Here is a 26,663-nt window from a genome sequence, read left to right as displayed (position 1 = left end):
TGCAACACGGGGCTTCTCTCTAGGGGTGACAGGAATACTGGGGAGACCTGTTTCAAATGCAGACTTCTGAGTCACATGCCAGACCCAGGGACTCTGTGTTCACGGTGAGGCCTGGTAATGAGTACCTTTGACAATTTTTCAAAGGTATATTAAGGATTAAGGTCACCCAGTAACTGATGAAAACAGATGCAGAGACTCACAGCCAAACACTAAGTAGAGCTTGGGGAGCCCTGTCGAATAGGTGGGAGGGGAGGATTAAAGGAGTCAGAGAAGTCAAGGACACTACAAAAACTCTACAGAATCAATTAACTTGGGCCCATAGGAGCTCATAGAGACTGAACTGCCAAACAGACAGCAAGCATGGGAAGAACCTATGCCCTCTGCACATACATAACAGTTGTGCAGCTGGGTCTTCACAACAGCAGGAGCATAGGCTAACAGGGCTAACTTGTCTAGCCTCAATAGGAGAAGATGCGCCTACTTCTGCTGCAATTTGATATGCCAAGGTGGATTGAAATCCATGGGAGGAGTCCCCTTTTCTGAGGGAAAAACGGAGGACTGGAGGATGAGGGGGAAGAGAGGGGAGAGGGATGGACTGGGAGAAGAGGAGGGAGGGGAAGCTGCTATTAAGATGTAAAGTATAGCTCTTCGGGCTTGGGCTTCGGTTCCGGCGACATGGCTAAACGCACCAAGAAGGTTGGGATCGTCGGGAAATACGGGACCCGCTATGGGGCCTCCCTCCGGAAAATGGTGAAGAAAATTGAAATTAGCCAGCACGCTAAGTATACTTGCTCCTTCTGCGGCAAGACGAAGATGAAGAGACGAGCTGTTGGTATCTGGCACTGTGGTTCCTGCATGAAAACGGTGGCTGGTGGGGCCTGGACCTACAACACCACCTCTGCAGTCACAGTGAAGTCTGCCATCAGAAGATTGAAGGAACTGAAAGACCAGTAGAAGCCCTACCGCCTGAGACTCGCCTGCCCTGCAATAAACGGGTTAATTTACAGAACATTTTTTGGCTTGTTTGTGGTTAATTAAAACATTGATGTATGTTTGTATTTTTTACATTCAAAAAAAAAAAAAAAGTAGATGACACACATCCAACATACAATAGCATGGAATATACATTACCATCCCAAGAAGGGGGAAAGGGAATATAGTGAGGAAATACTGGATGAAAGCAAAACTGAACTCCAGCAGGGCAGATTCCAAATTCTGCATTACTATGTCTGATGTCAAAGTGTTTTTTCAGACCTCCAACTCCTTTCAGCGTTGATGACTGCAATACACTTCTCTCTCTTGCACTGGTTCCACTCCCTGTTAGCAGCTCTCTTTGGCAGTATGCTAAGTGGCGACTCCAACATCTGGGAGTCCAACACAATTCAGGCTTCACTTTCACATTTTCATGTAATGGCCTCTCTGAATCTCCATTCTGTGAAACCCTTGGCAAACCTCTGGCGTATCCCTGGCCTCAGAAGCTTTCCTTAGCTGGGGGGAGATTCCCCAACCCCTTTCTTGTATCCTTGACGCTAAAGCCAGCATCATGTGGGTGGCTGAAGCTGCCAAATTCTGCTGCTCCTGGAACCTGGCCCCTTCTTTCAATTACATTTGTATCTGCTTTCTTTTGTTGATAGTTCCCTTTGCTGCTTAATTCCTTTTCACAAGTTGGAAGCTTATCTAAGTGAGGTCTTGCCCTGAGGTTACCACTCCAGTTATTCTATTTAGTGTCAGTCTTTTCTTTAAGCTTTTTATCTCCTTGAGCATAGGACTTTGCTGAACAAGCTTTGAAATCTCCAAGCTCACCTCCAGTGACACACTTTCTCCAACATGGCCATACCTACTCCAATGGGGCCACACCTCATGTGAACCTTGTCAAATAGTGCCACTCCCTTATGATATACATTTACAAATATGGGCCCACGGAGCCATTCATATTCAAACTATCGCAAGGTACAGAGATAAGGCAAGAAGCATATTTTTCAATGCTTAAGAGATTTTTTTTTAAGAGCACTGGGAATAGAGACTTATGTGGCTAAGATTAAACACAAGTCGGAATGGCATGACAGATGTATGTCCTTCTGCTCATATGGTGCTGGAAGCTTTTTCTATGCTAGGTGTCACATTCAAGGCTTGAGTATAAGGAGGCCTGGGGTGTTCCCAAGAATTTAGACAGCTCCATAGCACACTCTCTGTGTGGCCATGACACACAGTAAAATATCCGTTGGAGTAAAAGTCTTGTTACCATCTAGGAGTGCCCAGCTCTGCTCTGACATGGCTGGTCTAGCTTGTGCCAATGCTGAGGCTGCCATGTCTCTGTGTCCTCAGTGGAAGATGTTAGAGATGTCTACACTGGGGCTTCCCTGCTCAGATGACAGACTGTGCCAGGGTCCTTGGTTCAAATGTACATGTTTTAATATGCATGTGTATGTTCACTTGGGGGAATGTTTACATGTATATAGATGCATGTGAATGCATACAAATTAGCATATTTTCCCACAGGCATGTGATCATGTGTTTATGGGTGTTCCCATGCACATGGGTGCATGCTGATGGTGTGGAGACTGTTAGAGGACGGTTGACTGTGAAGGGTGTTAGAAGTGTGAGTGACAGTGGGGTATGCAACAGAGTCATAGACTTTTCTGACTGCTGGGTCTTTTGGCAAATGACTGCACACAAACCTGGGCTTTCCTGTAAGGAAATATGGGGAAAGAAATCTTCAGGATAGACAATTTGGATCTGAATTACATGCACAATTGTTTTGCTCTTGGGTGCTTGGGGGTTTTAAGATTAGAGCATCTTGATTTCCCAGAACAGTGAAAGTGCCTTCTTCCTCTGGAGTGTCCTTGCTGGCCTGGAGACACAGCTCTGGAAGGGCCTGCTTGCTCACGACTTTTCATGTCTCTGATATGAGGTAGTAGGAACTGGGGGGACTTCCCAACTAAAGATTAAAAATATTTGTTTTTGAGACAGGGTCTTCCTATGTAGTCTTGACTGGCCTGGAACTTGCTATATAGATCAGAGAGATCTCAAGCACATAGAAACCTGCTTGCCTCTGCCTTCCAAGTGAAAGTATCTAAAGGTGTGTGCCACCATAGCAAAACTCTTTTTTAAAAATACACAAATCCTACCAAATTCCAATCTGTGTTTCAATGAATTACTATAAAATGATACCACTTTTGTGAAGAAATGGAATGTTTACTAGTCTTGAAGAAGCCCTTTCTACAGTCCCTTCTTTCATAATGTGATATATTACTGTCCCATGTTTCTTTCAAGGTTCACCCCAAAGCATATCCCTAGACATAGGTATTTTCACTCATCACAAATATCTGGATGCATTCGTTACCCTCTGGGTTCCCTCTTCTCCCTTTTGTTTCTTTAGACTTTCTTTTTATCAGTTAGTAATTTGTCACTGGGTCCCTAAGCTTTGTTCTCCTCAAATGGTCAACAGGATCCCAAGATGTCCCTTCAGCAAGGGGAAGCAGGTGTCCCTTGCATGCTTACAGAAGCTGATGATGCTCAGTAGGTGCTTGCATTCGATTTTTAGAATGTTTTATAAAACAGTGGTATAAGGTAGTATACCAGAAATATGCCAGACTTTTTCTTCTTCTTCTCTTGATGCTGCAGATTAAATTTAGGGTTTCTGGGATGACAAGACTGTGCTCTAATGCCAAGGCATATTCCCAGTTCAAGTTGCCACACCTTAATTGCATACTGAGAAGAAATGGCACCACCAGTGCATACATGTTTTAGGACATGGGCTGTCTTTAGCTCACAGATGAACTTCAGAGCAAACTTCATTCTATAGCTCGGCATTATTTGGCTTGCAGTCATTCCATGGGCTCTTGTACCATGTACAGTTTGGTTCTTGAAATGACCACATGGTCACTGTCTGTGTTTGTAGCTCTGTCTTCTGCTGGGCCCTGTGGGAAACCTCTGCAGCCATCACTCACCTCCCTTCTGATAGCTGTGCTGGTTGTCACAGTTACAGACTGCTGTGCAAATGACTGTGTCTTAGTGGTGGGTAGGAAAAGGGTGACTTGGGGAAGAAAAGTTCTTGAGGGTCCTTTCCTGTATCCGTAGCTCGTGTTTGACTACCAGCCAGGTGATGTCTTTGGCTGTGTGGCTGACATCGGTTGGATCACAGGACACAGCTATGTGGTGTATGGACCCCTCTGCAATGGAGCTACCACAGTCCTTTTTGAGAGCACCCCAGTTTACCCTGATGCTGGTGAGGACCAAGAACTCTGGTGAGGCTGGCTCTGGGTAGTAGGGGAGGGATCTCAAGGTTGGTGGAGTAACTCTTTACTCCTCCGCCTGGAGGCTTGTATCTGGCAAGGGGACAGTTCTTGTGTCCCATTGACCAGATGCCAGGCAGACATTGGAGATGCTAGGCTTTGAGCTTTGCTAAATGAACTGGAGGCTACTGCCATGTGCAGAAACATTAGAGGGAGTTTGACCAGGAGGAATCTCATCTCAAAACTGCCCATTTCATGCTTCCTATCCCTGTATTGGAAGCTGCCTGCTGAGAGCCATTGCTTAGTGTTTTCCAGCTCATATCTAGGGCCACTCCAGTAGTCTACGTGTGGCCTTTTCTCAAAGCCTGGGCCATCCATTCATCTTTCCCACCCTCCTAAGTCCCACCACCCAAACTTCAGGACCGTACATAGCTTGCAGCTACCCTTGTTAATTTGCACCACTTTGAGGACATGACCTCATCCTGCTGTCTTTTTATGTTTCTCTCATGTAATACAGTTTCCCCAAATATTTACTTTAATGTAGTCAAATTGTTGCTGGCTCTTGCCCTAACATGCCATAGGACTGGAGTGTGAACTTTTTCTTTGCTGCCTCTTGGCCCCCGTAGCCACACTTGAGGAAGCTTAATGGGATGATAGCAGGGACAAGCATTGCTTAAGAACAGCTTCATGAAATAGTGTGATCTTTGGAGTTTCTGAGTATTATGTGTATGTGTTTTCTGGGCACATGGATACACATAGACCAGTAGCTATGCTGTTACCAAGGGAAGATGAGTCATTACTTTAGGGACCGTTTAATAACTTCTGATCAAAGTTCCATGTCACTTTTTAAAAACTTGAAGCAATAACACCTGAAGCTGATCCCTGACTAGCTCACGTGGAATACCTCATGTGATGCTGTCATACAAGGTTGGGTGGCTTCTGCATGCCACCTTGTAATTAGGGAGTTCTCTGGGGCCCCTTTCTTCAAGGATGGTAGGGGCTCCCTTTCTGTGATCACAGACCCACCCCTCAAAACTCTTGAGCTTGGCTTGCATGTGTAAAATAGGTCATGCTTGGTGGACTATCTGGCTGACTATGACTCTTTTGTAGGTCGTTACTGGGAGACAGTGCAGAGGCTAAAGATCAACCAGTTCTATGGTGCCCCAACAGCTGTCCGGCTGCTGCTGAAATATGGGGATGCCTGGGTGAAAAAGTATGACCGCTCTTCCCTGCGCACACTGGGGTCAGGTGAGCACAGTGCTGTGTGGCTTAGCATGGCTCTGGGGCTTTGCTAGGCAATGCTAAACCGGATAGTCCTGCTAAACAGGGCAGGGGTGGGGGCCACTCCACTGTTTGAGCAGGATTTGCTCTAAACAGATGAGCAAGGGTTGTGTGCGAGCCCTGGGAACTTTCCTGACAGACACAGTGAAGTCAGGCCACAGAATTCTAGGGCAGAGCACCTCTTTTTAGAGGCTTAAGAGCCAGTCAAGTGTACAGATGCCAAGGAGCCAGGTTGATAAAGGCTTTCCTTCATACATAACACAGGTGACCATGACCTAGGTTAACTATAGAGGAATATAGGCTAGAAAGCAGAATAGGATATGGAAGGCTGTCTCCGGCAACCCCTTGCTGTGATTCATTGTAGTTCTTTCAGTATGCATTGTGTTCTGAGCTTTATGTGGGGGGGGGCATACAATCTGTTGTTGTGGGTAGCAGTGGCTTGCTTTTTTTTTCCATAGTTCTATGGTATTCCACTGCATAGATATACCACAGCTTACCCATTCTGCCCTTAAAGCCAGCCTCTTTCTGGCAGTGATGAGCAAGCCTGGCATGGGTCCATCTGTATACATGTCTATTCTTTGTCAGGAGTCTATCCTGAGTTCTATGGAGTAAATGTCAGAAGTCAAAATTTCAGGTAGTAGGGTAAACACACCTTTAGCTTTGATAGATTCTACCCCTGATAATTGTCCGAAATAATGGTATGAAATGTAAAGTCTCTTAATTACAGCCAATGCACCACACTTGCTCCTCAGAAACTTGATGCCAGATTTCAGTCCTGCACTATGGGTGGTATCCTGTTTCCCCATAGTTGAACCTTTTGAGCTGTCAGAATGCGTGTAGTCATCGTAATGTGCATTACTTTGATGACTATGGACATGGGAACACAGACCTCTCCAGGTCCTTTGGTGTAGCCTTCAGGAAGGTCACTGAGCTGTTCCTCCCTAATTACTCCTTTTTGTTTCAGGGTATTTTGAAGCCTGTTAATTTCCTTCTTGCTTTTGTGTGGTTTCAGTGGGAGAGCCTATCAACCACGAGGCCTGGGAGTGGCTCCACAACGTCGTGGGTGATGGCAGATGCACACTGGTGGACACTTGGTGGCAGACGGGTGAGTGTCCCTGAGGGGGAGTTGTCACAGGCTTGAGGGCTAACCTGAGGCTGGAGGGGCTCATGCATACCTAGCACAAGGGCTCGTGTTCTCAAAAGTGACTGTGATGGTGCTCACGAGGCCCATGTTTCTTCAGCATGCAATTACACAGGAGACAGTTCAGAGTTATAGCCTGGCTGCTGTTGGGGACACGTAAGGCCCTCTTGAGCCTCGGTTTCATGTATGTCTTATAGCCTCTGTGTGAGCTCCAGAGTGAGGAGGAAAAGAGGTGACAAACTAGGGCCAGTGGACTAGCAAGTCCTCAGGGCTCATTGTCCTTTACAGGCAGAGGCTCTTCCCTGCTTGCTTGCTTTCTTTTAAATTTTGATGCAGTGCTGGAACCTCAGCCTAGGACCTCATACATGCTCAATACTTCTCTTTCCCAGCACCACCCCTTTCTGAACACAGACACTTCTGAGGAGGACACATCTGTTTGTGGGAGAAGGAAGTTCCCCCCCCCCCCCCCCCGTGGCAGTTTTGTTTTGATTTGTCCTTTTTTTTTTAAATATCTGACTCCTTGGGATGTTCAGGGAAAGAGGCCACCACTATACAGTAACAAAGCTGTTAAAAGCCTTATTTTCCAAGTAGTCAGCATGAGACAGTTTCAAATAACATCTCTGGTTTGTGCTGGAAGACATGGGACAGAGAACTTTTCACAATATGTCTCGTGAAACACTGCCATATATACCGACTGGTTCAAGTGCCAGAGAAATGACCACACAGGCTTCACTATCCATTTGACTTAGCTCCGCCACTTTATTTCCTCCATCTTCCTCTGCAAGTAGGTGGCTTTTCACCCTTCCCTATTTCACACACAGGCCCGACCCAGTGAAGGCCTATTGGGCAGAGGGTAGTACCATATCCATCTGTTGAATGCAGAACTCAGGATTCTGTTTCTGCCCGCAGTAGAGGAGACCACAGACCATACCTAGATTGGCACATTGTGGAATATGTCTGTTCCTGGTCCCCAGGTCAATTGGTGTTTCTTTATCCTTCCTGCAGAAACTGGAGGCATCTGCATTGCGCCACGGCCCTCAGAAGATGGGGCAGAGATCCTCCCGGGTATGGCCATGAGGCCATTTTTTGGCATCGTCCCTGCACTCATGGATGAGAAGGTGTGAGGGGTCTTGCAGAGGTTGTCCTCTGCACATAAGGCCTTGCTACTCATCTGGCAAACCTTCCACTGCCTTGATTTCTGTCCCTTGCTAAGATACAGGGTCTAGTCCTTGGAGTAAAGACTAGGTCCTTACACATGCCCCACAACCCTTTCTTAAACAGCACTGCTAATGACTGCTGCAAGCCAGGGCCCTCATCAGACTTTGTCAGGAGGAAACCTTTGGACAGTTCTATCCAGTGCTTCATATTTCCTGCCTCGGGTCAAGCTGATAGTCAATTCCTTGCTTTTCTCCCAGTGCTGGATAGTTCTCTCATGAATGTCTCCCTTCATCTGTAGGGCAATGTTGTGGAGGGTGGTGATGTTTCTGGGGCCCTGTGCATTTCCCAAGCTTGGCCAGGAATGGCAAGGACCATCTATGGTGACCACCAGAGGTTCGTAGATGCCTACTTCAGAGCATATCCAGGTGAGCAGCTAGGGTAGGTTCCTATACCTTCTCCATAGATTCCTGGAATCATGTTTCTATAGATAGGGAACTGGTTAAATTCATGGCAGCTATGTCTAATGTGATGGCTCTGTGAAAGTGAGTCTGGCTCTGCACCTTCCCTTTACTTCGAAGGCCTTCCTTATCTTGATTGGGAGATCGGGTCAGCATGCCGAACCCTTGTAGGGCTGGGATAAACATGAGTATATCCTTGGCTCTGGCTGGGATGGACATCATGGTAGATACTGAGAAAAAGATGAGTGATGAGACATGTTTGGGAAGCTGTCACAGAGGCTGGGTGTTCTCACAGTTTATATTCCCATTCTTCTCATGTTTCTTTGGAGTCCTGGGTTGGAAGTTTGTGTGACTGCCAAGGTCTTTGCCTTGCTGGAAGTAGCAACGTTCAGTCTCAAGGTTACAGCTGCCATTCATCTTTGTGAGCATCCCAGCTGTGCTACAGTCTGTTTTCTGGACATTAACAGTCTTGGCATCATTCAGTGTTACTTGCCCTCTCATTAGAATACAGCCTGGGACTGCCTAGAGAGGTGTTTATGTGTTAGTTGCTGGAGGGAGATGACAGGTCAGGAACTTGGATGGTACTTGGGCCTGACTCAGAGCCCCTGGCCCTGAATGCCCCACTATGGTGTAGGTTATTACTTCACTGGAGATGGAGCTCACCGGACGGAGGGTGGCTATTACCAGATCACAGGGCGTATGGATGATGTCATCAACATCAGTGGTCATCGCCTGGGGACTGCAGAGATTGAGGATGCAATGGTAAGCTCAGCCTGCCTTTTACTTTGCTTGGTATTCTCATGATACCTCTGATGATCTCAGAGTCAGGATGGGAATGTACTCCCCAAGTCATCTCGGAATTTTGTCCTCTGTTCTGTATAGGCTGACCATCCTGCTGTTCCAGAAACTGCTGTCATTGGGTACCCTCATGACATCAAAGGAGAAGGTGAGTGTCTGCCCCTTCTCTCTATAGTGGAGGTGCATGTGCAGTAGGGTGCCCCCAATAGAAAGACAACAGGATACAGTGAAAGGGCCTATGGCTATACTGTTGCCTTCCTGGTGAGGACACTGATCAAGGTAAATATTAAGTCTAAGTTGTGAAACACCCATATTTGCTGACCTTTAAGGACATTCAGCCATAAAAAGCCATGATATATTTGGCTCCGGGCTGAGCCTGAGAAGTCTGTTTCCAGTATCTCTGGCTGGGGCACTTTCTAAGCCACACCCATATCCTCCTGCCCAGCTACCCACTTGGTTTTAGCACTCATGCCAGCTCTGTAGCTGCTATACCTGTGCACTGGGCTATGCCCTATAGCAGGCTGTGTGCTGCCCTGAGACGCTGGGGAAACTTGACATTTCACAGCATATTGACATGGTAAGAGGGAAGGCAGGGTAAACTATCAGAATGATCTTAAATCAATGATATCTTTTAAAAACTTTTCCCCCAGAGCCAACTGATTCCCAAATGGCTGTGTCTAGAAAGGACACTTGAGTGTTGCAATGGCAGACCCTGTGGCCTGGTGTGACATGGCCATATTCTAAGCATGCGTGAGGTCATTTCTCACAAAATGACCTTTATGCCCCGTGAAGTGGCCTGGAATTGAGTGTGCTCTCTCTCCTCTTAGGGACATTCTGAAACAGTGTGCTTCAAGTGTCATCTGACTCTTGTCTACCCTTATGTGCTGCTGTTCTCGTGCTTAACCAAACATTTAACCTTTTTCATGTCCCAAATAGAAACCAAGTCCTCAAACATGCTAGGCATGCAGTCTACTACTGAGCTCCACCATAGCCCCTTAGATACTGCCTTATCTTTCTTTTTTTATATCTCTATTTAATGTCTATGGATGTTTTGCCTGCATGTATATCTGTGTATCACATGTGTGTAGTGCTTGCAGAGGTACAGAGATGGGGCACTGGATCTCCTGGGACTGGATTTATGGATGGTTATTAGCTGCTATGTAAATCCTGGGAATAGGACCCCTGGCCTCTGGAAGAGTAGCCAGTGCTCTTAACTGCTAAGCCATCTCTCTAGCCCCATCAGATACTTTCTTTGAACTGACTTGTTGCAAAACTTAAAAATCAGTTAAGCGCTTTAAAAACAACATCCTTCATTACCGTAGAACCAATGTGTTGAGGTGGATGTGGCTTTGCTATTGGGACAAAGACATGTGGGAGAGCTGTTTGGGGCACCTGCCAGCAGAGGCAATGTCTAGATATCATCAAGATGGGAGGTGGGTAGCAGTGAGAACAGTTCTTCATGGGTAACTGTGAAGGTACCTCATTTGGGTAGGGACCTGGACCCACCTTTGGGGTCCATGCATTTGATATCTCTGTGGTCCAAGGATCTGCAGTGCCCTGGTGTGCTCCCAGCATCTGAAAACTCTGAAAGTTCAGTGTGCTCAAGTCTCAAGACAGTGCCAATACTTCAGTCCTGAACCTGAGAGGTCAAGGAACTGCTGAAAGCAGCCTGTGACCCCAGGCACCTTCTGCCTTGTCCATGGGGGCTTATCAGCCCTTGGATGAACCCTAGAAAACAGGAACAAGGTCAAAGTAGCTGCATTGAAGCAGAATAGCTTCAGATGGGGTAGGCTATATGTTGGGTTGTGCTCTGCCTCAGCTGCTCTGCCGGCATGTTAGGTTCTTCATGTACACTCGCAGTGTGGTGCCTGATGCTTAGCACTCTCTGGGTCCTCTGGCCTCTTGGTACTCCAGCATCAGCTCTCAGCATCAGGTATTGCCAGCCCTTCAGTGCCTGCAGGGCTGGGAGGGATTTTTTTACATATAGTGTGATGCTACTGGCTTCTAACAGATTTGTAATTCACAAATAACCCATTCACAGTTCTTAGTGTCAAGCTGCTTGACACTTTTGGAGTTTGTCCCCACTTCCTCTGAGCATCTGTGGCTCTAGTTTGACTAGGACCTGAATACTGTGGGCTTTGGCTAGCTTCTAGTCCTGCTGCTGGTTTGTGACCATTTGGACTTTGAACATCTCTGGCTCTTAACCTGCTCCTCCACCACCTTTCATTCCTGCCTCTGGAATCAGTAATCCAGGTCTGTCTTCACAGTCATGCCAACTGCCAAGATGATACAATGTATCTTTCCTCTGAAGATCTTACAACCTGATGGGGTGGGGATAGTGAAGTCACCAACCATTCTATAAACCAAATACTATAACATGTGGACAGAGTAAGAAAAATTGTCACAAAGTATATGTTAACCAAGCTTGCCTTTGAGGGATGAATAAGAGTTTTTTATTTCTAGTAGCAGCTTAGTTCACTACATACATTGTAGCTTGGGCAGGAAATAATCACTTGTCAACACATTTAGCAAGCACCTACCATACTCAGGGCATGGTTTTAGATGCTGGAGACATACGTCAATGAATGTAAAGTAGGTGGAGCCTCTGCTGTCATGGAGCCACCTGATGGGATGGCTAGGGAAGAGAAAGGAGAGACAGAGATGGTCAGGGAACAGAGAGGAGAGACAGACACTGAACAATAAGCGTGGTCAATGGGGATGCTACACACTGTAGTAGATTCAAGAAGCTCGGGGGAGCATAAGTTTGGAAGATGGGAACAAACAGTAAAATTAGATTTTTGTGTGGTAGCAGGAACTATGATACATCCTTTCTGGACCTCGACAGGATACTGGAAAATGTTTTCTGGTGTTTGCACTGATACCATATGCATTCACCTTGCAGCCTGGCAGATCTTTCTTCTGTGATGGAGTTTTCAAGGTTGAAGTTTGATACTGTTGAACACAGTAGCCCCAGCACACTCAATCAGCAATTGATCTATGGCCATGTAGTGTGTGTGTGTGTGTGTGCGTGCGCGCACTCGTGTGTCTGTCTGTCTGTCTGTCTGTGTGTCTGTGCACCTGTGCGTGCATGCATGCACATTTGTATAGTGCACATTCGTGTGAAGGCCAGAGGTTAAAATCAAATGTCTTGCTCAGTTGTCCACCACTGAATTTTTAAATACATAGTTTCTCACTGAATCTGGAGCTCACTGATTGGCTAGAGTGGCTAGCCAGCAAGCTCCAGGGATCCTCCTATTTCTACCTCCCCAGTGCTAGGATTACAGGCATGTACCACCATGCCTGCCTGCTTGTTTTACCCAAGCGCTAAGGATCTGAGTTCAGGTTATTAACCTTATGTGACTCCCTTCTTTACTGATTAAGCCATCTCTCCAGCCTCAGGGGTCAACATTTTTAAGTAAAAAAAAAAAAAAAAAAAAAAAAGCTATGTGTTCACCAGTATGCTGATACACAATCTTGTGTCTATTTCCAGGCAGCCCATATCATGCATTCTTTCACAGCTGAGGGAACAGAATGTTAAGTCACATGTCCCGGGTCACACACAGCCATCAGCACTGCGGCTGTGCCATGCTCTCAACCACGCATGACCACTCATGCGGGACACTGGCAGAGCCACAGTTGGAGTTGCTTTCACTTCCTGTGTAGTGGACATGCTCCTTCAGGGTTGCAGTAGCGGAAACCAGTTGCCACTATGTAACCCTCTGCATTTAGAAACCTTCTGGGTTTACAGCAGCTTGTGATAGGGGATTCAAGACAGACTCAGGACTTAGCACTCCCTTGTCTTTGCTCTCCTTCCAGCTGCCTTTGCCTTCATTGTGCTAAAAGATGACATCAGTGATGCGAACATGGTAGTAAATGAACTCAAGTTGGCAGTGGCCACCAAGATCGCCAAGTATGCTGTGCCTGACCAGATCCTGGTGAGTCAACTCCACCTTGGGGGGATGGCGTCACTCTCTTTAAGTCCCTGCTTTCCACAAATGTCAAGCAATGTTGCACTTTTACAAGCAAGGGGCCCCTTTTATCCCAACATCAAAACTGTCGTTAGTGGTTTGGGTTTCCCTGAGTGGTTTTCCTAAGACAGGGAAGGACCATGCATTTCATGCATTTGAAGTTTACAGCGACACCTGTTTAGGACACAGCCCTAGGCAAGGCTAGAACTCTTGAACTGTAGCCTTTGAAGGATGGCTGCTGGTACAGGACTGAATGGTAAGGAGAATAAAAATTCTATGTTTTTCTTTTTGTGATGTTAGGTACATGTTTGCTTTCTATCTCTGAGGCAAAATGCCTGAGACAATTAATTTAAATGATGGGAAGGTTTTATTTTGGCTCATGGTTACAGTTTATGGTTGGTTGGTTGGGCTGTATTTTGGCCAGTAGCAACACTGTTTATCTTGGTGGGAAGCATGTGGCAAACAAAGATGCTTAAATCATGGTAGCCATGAAAGAGGGAGGAGCAAGGATCCTAATATGTCCTTCAAAGGCCAACCCCTGAATGACCCTTCTTTCTTTCACCAGATCCCCCCACCTCCTAAAAGTCTCACTATCTCCCAAAAGCCCTACAAACTGGTGACCATACCTTTAACATAGTCTTTGTAGAGCATCTAAGATTCAGATCCTAACAGAGTTGAGCCCAGAGACTTCTGAAGGCTCAGCTTGAATTCTACCACTAAGCTGTGTCTCAGCCAAACTACAGATTTTAAAGGTCTGAGAGACATGGAGTTCTCAAGTCTCATGTGGTTTCTGAACATGTTTCCTATTTTTTTTCAAGGAGTCATTTCCTGTGGGAAGGCCTGGGCCACCCTGGAGTCTCTTCAGATTTTTTTTCTTTCTTCGCTGATACCTCTCCACAATGATTTCTGGGTTTGGAATTCTTTGAGGCAAGAAGTGTTCATCACCCCTTCATATTGCTCACAATGTTGGCCTATCAGTTGAACTTGTAACATTAACTATCTTCAGATAGGGCATCAATCTCCAGCAAGTAATACCATCTACACACACACACACACCCTTCCAAACACAGCTCTTAAAGTGTCAGACTGTACAACAAAATTTTCTGCTCAGAGGCTTTTACCCAACTAAGCCCCAGGCTTGGGCTGAGAAAGAAACCACTCAAGTATTGTGGTAGACAAAACAGGCTCAATGGTCACACCTGGAGGGGGTTAGCAAAGCTTAGTCACAGGTTAGATCCGGCCCTTTGGGTTGATTTCAGCTTCAGGGTCAGTTTGCAGGAGTGTTAAGACATTGCTTGGTTCATATATCGGGCAAAATTGCTTTGTAGTCCTCTGTGGGGAGTATCAACCTCCACAGGAGACCTCTTACCCCAGTGCAATCACTGGTGTCAGAGGGCTGTCCAGACTCTAACACCACTAACACCACTCATCTTTGCCAGGTGGTGAAGCGTCTCCCCAAAACCAGATCTGGGAAAGTGATGAGAAGGCTGCTGAGGAAGATCATCACCACCAGGGGGCAGGATCTAGGGGACACTACTACCCTGGAGGACCCCAGTGTCATCACAGAAATCTTGAGTGCCTTCCAGAAGTATGAAGAGCAGCGGGCTGCAACCAACTGAGAGGTGTGCCTCTTTGCTGCTCAGACAAGGCAGAACAGAACCCCTGGTCGTCCTCAAGGGACAGGAGCTTCAAAAGTGGCTTGTTTCATCTGAACACATGACCCATCTACTGCTCTATTTGGAGCTGAAGCTCCTCTTTCTTTCTCCTGGGGCCCAGGGGGCTGCCTCTGGAGGGGGAGGCCTTTGCCCTACATCTGGTTTCCAGAATTAAGTCATAATTGACACTAAGCCAAGCACAGGGTGGCCAGAGGTCTTAGCTCCAAAGCTGTCATGCTTTCGCCAGATGTGTCTAGAAACAAAACACAAAATATTTTATTTTTTGTACTTTTTCTATTTGGGGAGAATAACAGAACATTTGAGTATAGTGTGAACATTTAGTTATACACACACACACACACACACACACACACACACACGGTGGGAAAATCTCCTTTTTTGCCTCCCCCAGGATGACGATAACAGAATGTGCTTCTTTTATTTTTTTTAATTACCATTCAGTGTGCTTGAAGTCCAAACCAGAGATGCTTGTGGCTCTGACACATTACTGTCCTGATCCTACCAATCCAAGTCACTATATCCACCTCCTGTGTTTATTTCATACTTGGTTCATTTTGTTTATTTTATGATAGAACAAACTGGACAATTCTTATATTTTGTGTGTTAGGGATTGCACTCAGGGCCTCCTGCACACTAGGCAAGCGCTCTACCTCTGAGCTACACACCAGCACCTCTAACTCCCAAGAGACAGAGTGAATGTCCTTTCCTTTACTTGTGAAATCATTTGGGTTTGTTTCTCTAAGCTGTGATCTGGAAGGAGCTTCTTAACCCCCAAGGTGCCTCATAGTAGGAGGTCGGTCGTATTGCTTCAAACATGTGAGGTTGTTCATGGTAGCCAGGGAGAACTCAGGTGTCTTACTAAGCCTCTGATCCCCTCTGAACTGGGCTCCTGAAGACTCTGCCTGCCCTTTGTTTTGTGGTTGGGGCAGCAAGAACTCACTGTGGTCCAGTGATGACACTTGGTGCTCCTGAGCAAGGTCTCTCTCTATGTGCCTTAAGTCCTCTGGACATTGGTGAGTGATACAAATCATGAAGTCATGAAAAGGTTACTTTGTAGCTAGGTTGTGGCTAAGCATGGGAGAGCTGAAGGGGTGGCCCCTCTGTGAGCAGGGCCCCCGGGGGCAGAGGAAGAGTGTTCTGACTGGTCCACAGAACTTAGCTATATGGGTGTTTCAGGGGTTTCTTAGTTACTGCACACCTGCTGTCTTCCTGACTTCTTGGGTAATGGGATAAACATGCTAATACTTCCAGGAGGTGGAGCGGTTGTAGTACGCACAAATATTAATAGTCCTTTGTTACAATCAGCAGTGACGAGCCATATGCTGCACATGGCTGACTATAATTACTGTGCCCTTTAGGAAGTGGCCTAGGTTCCCAGGTTACTGATAGAAGCCCTCAGTATGATTTATAGAAGTATTCAAATAAAGCTTTATTTTGTTCACTGTCTTTTTATGGGGATGTTTTTGGTTGATGTTATTCTATTTTGCTTCTTCCTGATGCTAGGGATTGAATCTAGGGCCTCTTGAATGCTAGGTTAGCACTCTTCTCAGACCTGTACTCCCTACCCCACCCCCACCCAGCCAACATGATCCTGAGGGAAAACAAAAAGGAGCCTATTCAACTCAAAAGATAGAACACACCAAAAAAAAAAAGTGTTGGTGCTGTGTGGTCATATGTGCATGTGTAAGAGAGAGTTTGTTAATGTGTGTGCAGGTGCTGGTGCATTTGTGCATGTGTGCGTTCGTGCTTGTGTGTGTGTGTGTGTGTGTGTGTGTGTGTGGTGTGCTTTGAGGCCAGAAGACAACCTCATAGCAACCATCTACCTTTTCTTTTTGAGACAGTCTCTCACTGGGCCTAGGACTCACCGACTGGCTAGTCTGGTTGGTCAGTGAACCCCACAGACCCTATCTCCATCTCTCCTGTTCTGGGGTTATAAGTGAACACCTACTTATTTTATTCATGGCTGCCTATTTTCCCTGGGTTCTGAGGCTAGAACTCAGGTTTCATGCTTACAAGGCAAACACCTTAGCAATTCAACCTATCCTGGCACTGCTTCAGAAAAAGCCACCATTTCTGCAGGGAAACCAGCTCCTGACCTTGTTAAATGGCTAACTCTGGCTACAGGCATGAGGTTATGCTCATTTCCTAGCACCACAGGACCCAGCCTAAGTAACAAGCTCAGGTATGACCATCTGATACTGTCAGGGACAATAGGAAACACATAAAGGTACCAAGGGAGTGGACTACTATCTGTCACTCTCTTAATAAGAAAAGGTGTGGCCTGTCAGAAGAATAAGGACCCAGGGATTAGTAAAGGCCTTAGAAAGCTACCTGCCCATTTCTCTTGGGACTTCCCCTTGGACAAGGAACCAAGTTCTTGGTACTACAATGCAGAGAGCCAGTCTGCTGCTTGAGAAGGGTAAGTAGCTAAAGGTGCTTGCATAGTGATCTGAGTTCAATCTGCATGACCCATACAGTGGAAGGAGAGAAAAGACTCCTGTGGGTTGCTGTCTGAGCTCTCTTATGTGCTGTCTGTGTGCTGCACACACAGATGACACAGAAACACACATATACAAATGGACAACTAAATGGCAAAAAATAAATGGCAATGGAATAGCTATGACTTATGGCTTGATTGTCACATTTACCTGAAAGGCAATCACAGGAAATGCTGGGGAACATCTATCGCCGGTATTCCCATGGAAACTGAACTGATGAAAAAGAGGTCCATCGGTTTCTACAGTTCCTCGTTTTAAGATCTGATTGGCCACAACACACAGAGAGGTTAGCTTGGGTGTTGGAGTCTGCTGAGAGCTAATGTTCTATACTGGGTTACCACCCTAACCGTACCCAGCAGGGAACAAAAATTACCAAATTCTGTGCAAGGGAGGCCTTGTGGCAGGGTTCATGCCCCTGTCACCATAGATGCTATTCTTCCTAGAGGACCTAGGTGAAATGCCTGAAAACATTCTGAATCCATGAACCTCAGGCTTAAGCACACATATGGCCCTGCTTGAGGAAGCTTTGGGGTGACAGAACGTCCTGTAAGGCTTGATGACCCAGCATAGGGGAATGTTAGGATAGAGGCAGGAGCAGGTGGGTGGGTAGGAGAGCACCCTCCTAGAGGCAGGGGGAGGAGGGGGAGGATACAGGGGGAGGGGTTGTGGATGGGAAACTGGGAAGGGGGAAAGCATTTGAAATGTAAATAAAATAACCAATTAAAAAAAAAAGAACTTTGTCAGTGAGTTCAGCTACCTCTACTCTGTTTCATATAACTTCCCCTGCCATCTTGTTAAAAAAATTTTGTTGGATAACAAGATTAAATGAATTATAAATGGTATTCCCGAGTCTGTTGATACTTCTTTATTTCTTTTTTTCTTTTTACTTTTTTTTTGTTTGTTTGTTTTTTGGTGCTGGGGATGGAACCCAGGGGCCCAGGTATGCCAAACCTCTCTTCCTGAGTGTCATCCTACGTCCCCTACCAATTCATTTTAAGCTATGGTATCAAACATAGATATAAACGACTTTTGCTGTAAACCAAATGTCTGTGACCTCATCCCATTCTTATGTTGGAATTCTACACCGAAAGTGATGGTATTAAGACGAGGGGCCTTTTGAAGTTGATGACGTCAGGAAGGTGATGACTTCGGTATAGTGCCTTTATAAAAAAAAAAATGTGGAAGCGCTTACCTACTCCCTCCCTTTGCTGGACACAGCAGAGAAACTGAAGCATGCAAGCCAGGAAGTAGGTTCTTGCCAAACATGGAATCTGCCAGTGTCTTACTCTCCCAGTCTCAGGACTGTCAGAAATGATTGTCATTTGAGCTACCCAGTCTGCAGCCTTCTGTTATAGCAGCCCAAACTTAGACAAGGTTTCTTCCTATCATACTGAAAAACTGAGGTGGGGGAGATGGCTTCTGGACTGTCAGAGTTCTGAGACTAAGCTGCCTCCCTCTAAGTAGATCAGGGCTACAGAAGGAAGACATTGTGAAAGACTGTGTTAAGCTGTGTGTATACTTAGATGGTTGCTTACATTCTGAGGGCCTGCAACAGGGCCCCTTTGGTTACCATGGAGATAACCAACAGAGGCTCTGGGTTTCATGGCATGGTTCCACCTTCCTCTAGCACCCCAAATTCCTTGTCTGTGTTTGTTTGGTATTGATGCCCTTCATCTGTTCGTCTACAGAGGAGTTGCCACAGACCCAGTGGCCTGGCTTCCAACCTCTCCCAGCCAGCAGAGGCACACTTGGCCTTTCTGAAGTTTCTGTTGGTACTGTGATTTCTTTGCCCCATTGGTTTTATAAAAGGCTATTATGGTGGTTTGAATGAGAATATCCCCCATAAACTTATGTATTTGAACACTTGACCCCAGTGGGTAGCTCTGTTTGGGGGAGGTTTAGGTGGTGTAGCCTTGATGGAGGAAGTAAATCACTTGAGGTCAGCTTTGAGATTTCAAGTCTCACTCCATTCCCAGTTTGCTGTGTCCCTGAGGCTGAGTATGTGGGTCTCTCAGTTTCTGCTCCCCCTGTCAAGTCGGCTTACTGCCAAGCTTCCCTGCCATGATAGATTTACCCCTCTGAAACTTTTAAGTCCCAAATAAACTTTGCTTCCCCCATAAATAGTTTCTGGTCATGGTATTTTATTATAGCAACAGAAAAGTAACTAAAATAGCTATCCTAAATGGAGGGTGGGATGCAACTCTTTTTCTCTTTTGGGGGGTTTTGATACCAGATTTCAGGGTAGCCCAGGCTGTTATGGAACTTGTTAGGTAGCCCAGGTTCACCTCAAATTCCTGTTCATCCTGCCTCAGCTCCAAAATGCTGGGAGATAGGCGTGAACATCAGATGAAGAGCATCTCTTAAATATCTAAACGTATCTAATTTTCAGATTGTTTATTTTTGTGCTTTGAGAAGCGTGGCATAGGTTGTTCTGGAACCTGTGGCCTTCATACCTCTGTCCCAGACGTGTGTAACTTTACCTGATGATTCTTCAGCTCTCTGGTCATGGTGGTTTAGCCATTGATGTGTTGTTCTGACAATACACTATTAGGATTTTAGTCCTCTGAAGTTGGTGGAGGATCCCTTCAAGTATGCTCAGTGACAACCATCTCTCCTTACCTATCCTCCCTCTTTCTCTCTCTGTCTCTGTCTCTCTCTGTCTCTCCCTCTCTCTGTGAGTGGGGCTGGGGTGAGGGTGGGTGAAATGCATTTCCCAGGCCTTGAGCTTTTGATCCTTCTACTTCCATCTCCCAAATGATTAGATTACAAGCATGTGCTACTGTGCTGGAGATTACAGGTACACCTTGTCATATCTAATCTCTACAACCAATCTTTATAACAATCGCAACCTAGACGAAAAGGAAGTATATTCCACAAGCTCTAGGAAGACTACTTTGTGCACATCTTGTAGGTGAATTTTGTCAATCATATTGCCTATGTTTTATTTGCAGTTTCTGACTGAAACATGGTAAGACCTCTCACTGTGAGTGTGGGGTTGTGTGTTTCCTTTCTTTGTGTAGCTTTTAAATGATTTATTCTTACATATATATTGGGTACTATTTTAAACTGTCATTAACATCTTGATAAAAATCACTATTCTTTCCTTTAAGAGTATCCCTCTTTGATTTTTAATTTTAATTTTTTTTTGAGACAGGGTCTCCCCATGTAGCCCTGGAATTCACCATATATAGCCCAGACTGGCCTTGAGCTCACACACCAGAAGACGACATCAGATCTTATTACAGATGGTTGTGAGCCACCATGTGGGAATTGAACTCAGGACCTCTGGAAGAGCAGACAGTGCCCTTAACCTCTGAGTCACCTCTCCAGCCCAATGTTAATCTTTTTAATATTCTTACATTTTCATATATCTTTTAAAAGCAACATATAGTCACATATTTTTATTTATTTGCCGTTTTAGTTTTTGGTGGTACTGAAGATTAAGCTCAGGGCCTTATGTGTTAGGCATGTGTTCTACCTTGGAGCTATACCCCCAGCCAAGCCTTTCATTTTAAACCACTCTGATAATCTTTGTTACTTAAATAATATATTGAGTCCATTCATATTTAATATAAGTATTTGAATTAAAATCTTCCACCTTACTGTTTTTCTTGCCTAATTAACATTTCAGTTTTTGACTTTACAGTGGCTATTTTTATTATATTGTTTCTTTTCTTGTCTCTATTACCTTGAAACTATAAATGCTTACTAATTATAAACTGTTATTCTAAGCCCCAAGTTAGCCCCAAGACTTTTAATTTATCAAAGTCTAATTTTAATTGCTAACTTTATTTTTTAAAAAAAAAAACATTATTTCCAACTAATTTAAAGACCTAGGAACCCAACCCTATACACGACACATCTTAATTCTTTCTGTATTTCAATTTCATAAGCATTATTATTCTATATATCAGTTATTGTTCTGCGTAGACAATATAATTTGAGATTTTTACTTGTACTTATCATTTAATTGTATTTTTCCTTTATACATATCTAAGCTTCTATCCTTCCTTTCTGAATCCTTTATACTTTCCTTAGCACTTATCTGATGGCAAAAAATGTACTCAGTACTTGTCTACCCAGGAATAATTATTTACTTTCACTTTTAAAAAGCACTCTTCCTGACTGAATGACTTGGACTGGAAGTTATTTTCTTTTAGCATTTAAAAGTTCTTTTGTTTCCTTTGAGGGATCAGTTGCCAATCATCAGATCTTATTTAAAGGTAATTTTTTTCCTCAGGTTGTTATTGTTTTTATTCTTTTCAGTTTTATTTGTTTTATTAAAATTTATTGATTGACATATGGTCCAGCCCACGTGAATTAAAAACATGATTTATTTTATGTGTATTTGTGTTTTGCCTGTATGTATCTTTACGTGCACTATTTGTAGGTATGGTGCTAAAGGAGGTGCTGGATCTCCTGGAACTGGAGTTACAGATGGTTGTGAATCACTATATGTAGGTGCTGGGACTTGAACCCAGGGCCTCTGGAAGGACAGTGCTCTTAATCAGTGACCCATTTCTCTAGCCCCTTTTGTTTGTTGTTGTTGTTGTTTTTTGTTTGTTTGGTTTTTTCGAGGCAGGGTTTCTCTTATAGCCCGGGCTGTCCTGGAACTCACTCTGTAGACCAGGTTGGCCTCGAACTCTCGAACTCAGAAATCCACCTGCCTCTGCCTCCCAAGTGCTGGGATTAAAGGTGTGCGCCACTGCTGCCCGGCTTTTTTTTTTTCTAATTAAAAACAATTGTATTTACTTAGAACCACTCAGAATGTCAACAAAACAGCCACATTTTTTTTTTGCAATTACAGAGTGATATTCAGCTAACAGAACAATAATTATCTTCATATGCATCAGAGACAATTGAAGATGGAATGAAAAACCCAAAAATAAAACCAAAAGAAAAGAAAAACAAAAACCAAACTACTGTCCTCATATATAACTAATTTGTGCTGTGCACCAACAAGAACCTGCTTTAAATCTCCATGCCAATTTACAACCCCCAGACTGTACCAGGCAAGGTTAGTGGCTATTGAAAATACCACCAGGACAGGGCTATCTAAAGACACATTCAGTAGTGTGTTAACTATACAAAAAAAGACACTGTACAGTTTAAAAACAAATCTTACACAGCCTTACATTTCAATTTTTTTCTTTAAAAGGAGTGAGTTGTGTACAGGGGGGTTAAATGCTTTATAGACAAGAAAAAAAACTGCACTAGAACCAACTTATTCATCATCATCATCTTCATCTTCTTCCTCCTCTTCCTCATCCTCTTCATCTTCCTCATCATCTTCCTCTTCCTTCTTTTTCTTGCTTTTCAGCCTTGACTACCCCCTTTTTCGCTGCATCAGGTTTTCCTTTAGCTCTGTAGGCAGCAATATCCTTCTCATACTTCTCCTTCAGCTTGGCAGCCTTCTTCTCGTCGGGCTGCTTGTCATCCGCTGCAGTGTTGTTCCACATCTCTCCTAGTTTCTTTGCAACATCACTAATGGATAAGCCAGGATGCTCGCCTTTGATTTTTGGGTGGTACTCAGAACAGAAGAAGAAGGCTGAAGGAGGCCTCTTGGGTGCATTGTGGTCCTTGAACTTCTTTTTGGTCTCCCCTTTGAGAGGGATGTAGGTTTTCATTTCTCTTTCATAACGAACCTTGTCAGCCTTTGCCATATCTTCAAATTTCCCCTTTTCTTTAGCAGACATAGTCTTCCACCTCTCTGAGCACTTCTTGGAGAACTCTGAGAAGTTGACAGAAGCATCTAGGTGCTTCTTCTTGTGCTCCTCCCGGCAGGTTTGCACAAAGAATGCATGTGAGGACATTTTGCCTCTTGGCTTCTTAGGATCTCCTTTGCCCATGTTTAGTTGATTTTCCTCCGTGAGGCACAGAGTCGCCCAGTGCCTGTCCGGCTCTCGCTTGCCCCGGCACTGTCTCTATGGAGCTCAATGTACTGCAATGGCCGTTTCTCTAGCCCTTTTGATTTGTTTTTATTTATTGTACTTGGGCTTTGGGCTTCCTAGACCTCCAGCTAGATATTTATGTGTGTCAATTTTGACGTATCTTAAACATCACCTCTTTGAATACTGTCATTCTCTATTTTCTTTCACTTTTTTGAGGACCCCTGATTTCCCATAGTTAGGAAGTTTCACGTTCTATTTTTCTCTATCTCTTTCTGTACCGGAAAAGATTCTGAGACAAGGGCTTGAAGAACTTAAGAATACTAGTAACTTAAGAATACTAATCCAAAATGACTCATGACAGAGGGGAATAGGAGAAGGTTCAGTGTAGGAGAAAACTTGTGGATAGAGAGGGGAAAAACCTAACCAAGGCTCCATCTTGCAAGACTCTTAATCTTATCAAATATATCTCCAAACTAACTCTCTCAGAACTAGCTGTTGGAAACTCCAGGGCAAAGGAGGCTCCAAACAACAGGCCTGTCCCAGATCCTAATTTAACCGTGACCACTTCCCAGATTTTCTGATCTCTTTAAACAAATGTCTAGAATCTTTTGTTCATCAGGTGACTCTGGATTATCTATTCTCTATCATCTGAGGAGAAAGTATTACAAAACATTGCCTTTTTTATTCCTGATGAGCTATTCAGGTAGGCCTGGAATTTACTAAAGTAGCCAAGGTTGGCCTCAAATTTGTAGGGCTTCTCTAGCCTCAGTCTCCCCAAAGTTAGGCTCATTACCGACCAGTCATCAGTAGTTGTACAGGAGGTTATTTACCAGTTTAAAATACAAGAGAATACATCTCCAGACCACGACTTTTCTCTCCATTTTTTCCTCTGAACTAGTGATTCCCAACTTGTGGGGTTTTGACCCCTCTAAGGGAGTCAAAGGACCCTTTCATGGGGTCACATATAAGATATCCTAGCACTCTAGCTAGTTGCGTGACAACAAAGCCTTCTTGTCTTCTTCAGCTCACAAGAGGGATCCTATTATCCTCACCTGTCATGTTCTCTGGAAGCCTAAGAGGGGAGGAAACATGGGAAAAGCCCCAGTTTCTCTCTCTAGGGTAGGGGTGAGGGCCACTGCCTTCCTCAGGTGTTGGATTTCCTTCCCCCCTTAAAGATTTATTTATTTATTTATTTTATGCATATGAGTACACCACCATTGCTCTCTTCAGACACACCAGAAGCAGACGTCAGACCCCATTACAGATGGTTGTGAGCCACCATGTGGTTGCTGGAAATTGAACTCAGGACCTCTAGAAGAACTATCAGTGTTCTTAACCTCTGAGCCATCTCTCCAGCCTCCTTTCCCCACTTTACGAAGGATGTGGGAAGATTCAGGGAACCCTAGGTTTGTTCTTTAATAAATCTGCTGCAGGCATGCTGTCACCCTGCACAGTGGCCATGTGTAAATGTCTGACATCTGTGTTCAGTTTTGTCACACTGGCTGTGCTCTTTCTATACTATGTAATTGCTAGCCAAAACACCAAGTGTTTTGGAACATGGGCCACAGGTGTCAACTGTTGGCCAAGGAGGTAACAAGCCAGGAGACAAGAATCCTTCCTTCAATAAGCCCAGAAGTAGGAAAGGGAAGGGAGTGGGGGTTAGTTGTCCTCCTAGATTGTGGATCTCTGAGGCAGTGAGGGCTGTAGGAGTCTAGAAGCCTACTGAGAAAACCAGCACCAACTTCTGCTGTTAAGTGGAATTTTCTTGGTAAACATCACCAGTTGAATAACCTCAGGTTCTCTTTCTTCGGTTCTATAAGTCTGACAGTTTTGAGACTGAGCAAACACATCTTGGACCATTTTCTTTCCTAAAGGTGGACATTACTTACCCTAAACCATGGACCTCTTTATCACTGGGAGTCAAAGACTCCATTTCAAAGATGTCCATCAATTGGTGCAACCAAAGATAAAAGGCAGGATAGCGATCATCATCACCAACAACAAAAAGGGTGGTAACTTGCTTTTAAAAAGTGGTTTTTAAGTCAGGCATAGCAGCATATACTTTTAATCCTAGCACTCAGGAGGCAGAAATAGGCAGATCTCCATGAGTTTGAGACCACTGTGATCTACCTAATGAGTGCCAGGATAGCCAAAGCTACACAGAAAGATTCTATTTCAAGCCAAGCCAAGCCAAACCAGAACATGGTTTCCAGGGCCCTACAATATAGTGTGAAGGTACAGCTTGGGTTCCTAGCACCGTGTAAAACAAACCATAAAACACAAAACCAAAATGGTTTCTGGGAGTAATTAAACACAAGTAATGAGGTGCCAGTAAAAATAAAATGCCATTGTTAAGAGAACAATTGGGCTGGTAAGGTTCACTTCCTGGCCAGGTAACAAATATAGATATCCACGCCACTGGTAGACATCACCTACTGAATGTGCTAAGCCCCTGGCTGCTGAGGCTGGACTGGCTGAAAGAATAGATCTGACAATTACAGTAATTATCCTCGGCAGCCAGTTTTCAGCTTGTCCCTTTCCTGTATACTTGGCAGAGCACTCATCTCTTAGCAAGCCAGTCTTGCCCTGCCTACACTGGTAGCACCTTGTCTGCTCTGTGGGTTTTTTTTTAAATTGCATGTCCTGTGGGCTACAGAATCCTACTGAATGTTGCAAAACAAGATATTCTGTCCAGGAATATGGATTTAGGAAGGGACTGTAGTTAGTGACTTGTGGAAAAAATGAAATAGAGGGTCATGGTGAATGAAAAAAGGAAATAAAAAGGAAAGGACACGACTGTTCCTGGGTATGGTGGAGGAGGAAGTTTATTATAGATATGTAGGAGAGCATAGCCAGAGGCAGGCACATCTGGGAGAGTCCAGATAGTCATGATCTTGAATCATGTGAGAGAGGGGAGGGGAAGGGAGAGAGGAATCAGGTGCACAGTCCAGAAGCCAAAGGTACAAAAAGGGTGGGAAACCAAATGTCTGAATTATATACAGAAGAGCCTCTGGGGGAAGAGCAGCCCAGCCCCTGGGCTGGAGAGTTCAGTATAGAGGACAGGTACTAAGGGTTGCTGGGAGAACCTGCAGTCCAGGTTAGCTTTGATATGCTGAATAGGAACCTCTGGTATTTGCTGCAGGTTTTAAATGTAACACATGGAACACCAGGTATGACGCTATGCAGAGGGTGTTGGTGTGTCAGATAGGACGTTCTCAGGGACAGCATAACCTTCTCTATTGACTGGCTTAGACATTAGGGGCCATTTTCCTCAGCTGGCAAGTAGCTTTTGCTTCAGGCAGTAGGTTGGTAGTCCACTCCTTTAAAAAAGGATTCCCACACCTCTGTGTTTATTTTATGGTAAGATCCATTGTCTGTGGCCACCTTACTATTAGAGGCTAGAATGACAACAGTTGAGATTTTATGCTTCACAGTGAAAGAAGAGCCAAACTTCTGCCAGGGAAGCTTGGGGAGAAAAGCTATGGCTGGCCCTGTTAGGCTTGTTGGTGAGTGGTGAAGAGAAACTTTGTTGCAGTGGCAGAAGCAGCAGCTTCTCCTT

The 26,663-nt window shown here is 44.7% G+C and overlaps 2 protein-coding genes across 2 annotated transcripts in view; both read left to right on the top strand.

The window, feature by feature from the left end:
- Acss1 (acyl-CoA synthetase short chain family member 1) overlaps positions 1-16,161 on the top strand; it is a 50,693-nt gene extending 34,532 nt beyond the window's left edge. Inside the window, exons 6-14 of the mRNA XM_028774894.1 lie at positions 4,081-4,228; positions 5,346-5,483; positions 6,529-6,621; positions 7,663-7,775; positions 8,114-8,240; positions 8,908-9,035; positions 9,156-9,219; positions 12,888-13,006; positions 14,479-16,161. Of these exons, the coding sequence (XP_028630727.1) occupies positions 4,081-4,228; positions 5,346-5,483; positions 6,529-6,621; positions 7,663-7,775; positions 8,114-8,240; positions 8,908-9,035; positions 9,156-9,219; positions 12,888-13,006; positions 14,479-14,658 (1,110 nt within the window). The 3' untranslated portion in view covers positions 14,659-16,161. The remainder of the gene's footprint in view (positions 1-4,080; positions 4,229-5,345; positions 5,484-6,528; positions 6,622-7,662; positions 7,776-8,113; positions 8,241-8,907; positions 9,036-9,155; positions 9,220-12,887; positions 13,007-14,478) is intronic.
- Positions 650-1,011, top strand: LOC114627207 (putative 60S ribosomal protein L37a). Its single transcript, XM_028774896.1, has one exon. The coding sequence runs from the start codon at positions 676-678 to the stop codon at positions 952-954; it is 279 nt and encodes a 92-aa protein (XP_028630729.1). The 5' UTR covers positions 650-675; the 3' UTR covers positions 955-1,011.
- Positions 16,162-26,663: the final 10,502 nt, after the last annotated feature.

The sequence above is a fragment of the Grammomys surdaster genome, unplaced genomic scaffold (genome assembly GCF_004785775.1).
Source record: "Grammomys surdaster isolate TR1022 unplaced genomic scaffold, NIH_TR_1.0 251, whole genome shotgun sequence".
NCBI classification, from domain to species: Eukaryota; Metazoa; Chordata; class Mammalia; order Rodentia; family Muridae; genus Grammomys; species Grammomys surdaster.
Note: the sequence above shows the minus strand (reverse complement) of the source record. Positions and strands in the feature narration are given on the sequence as shown.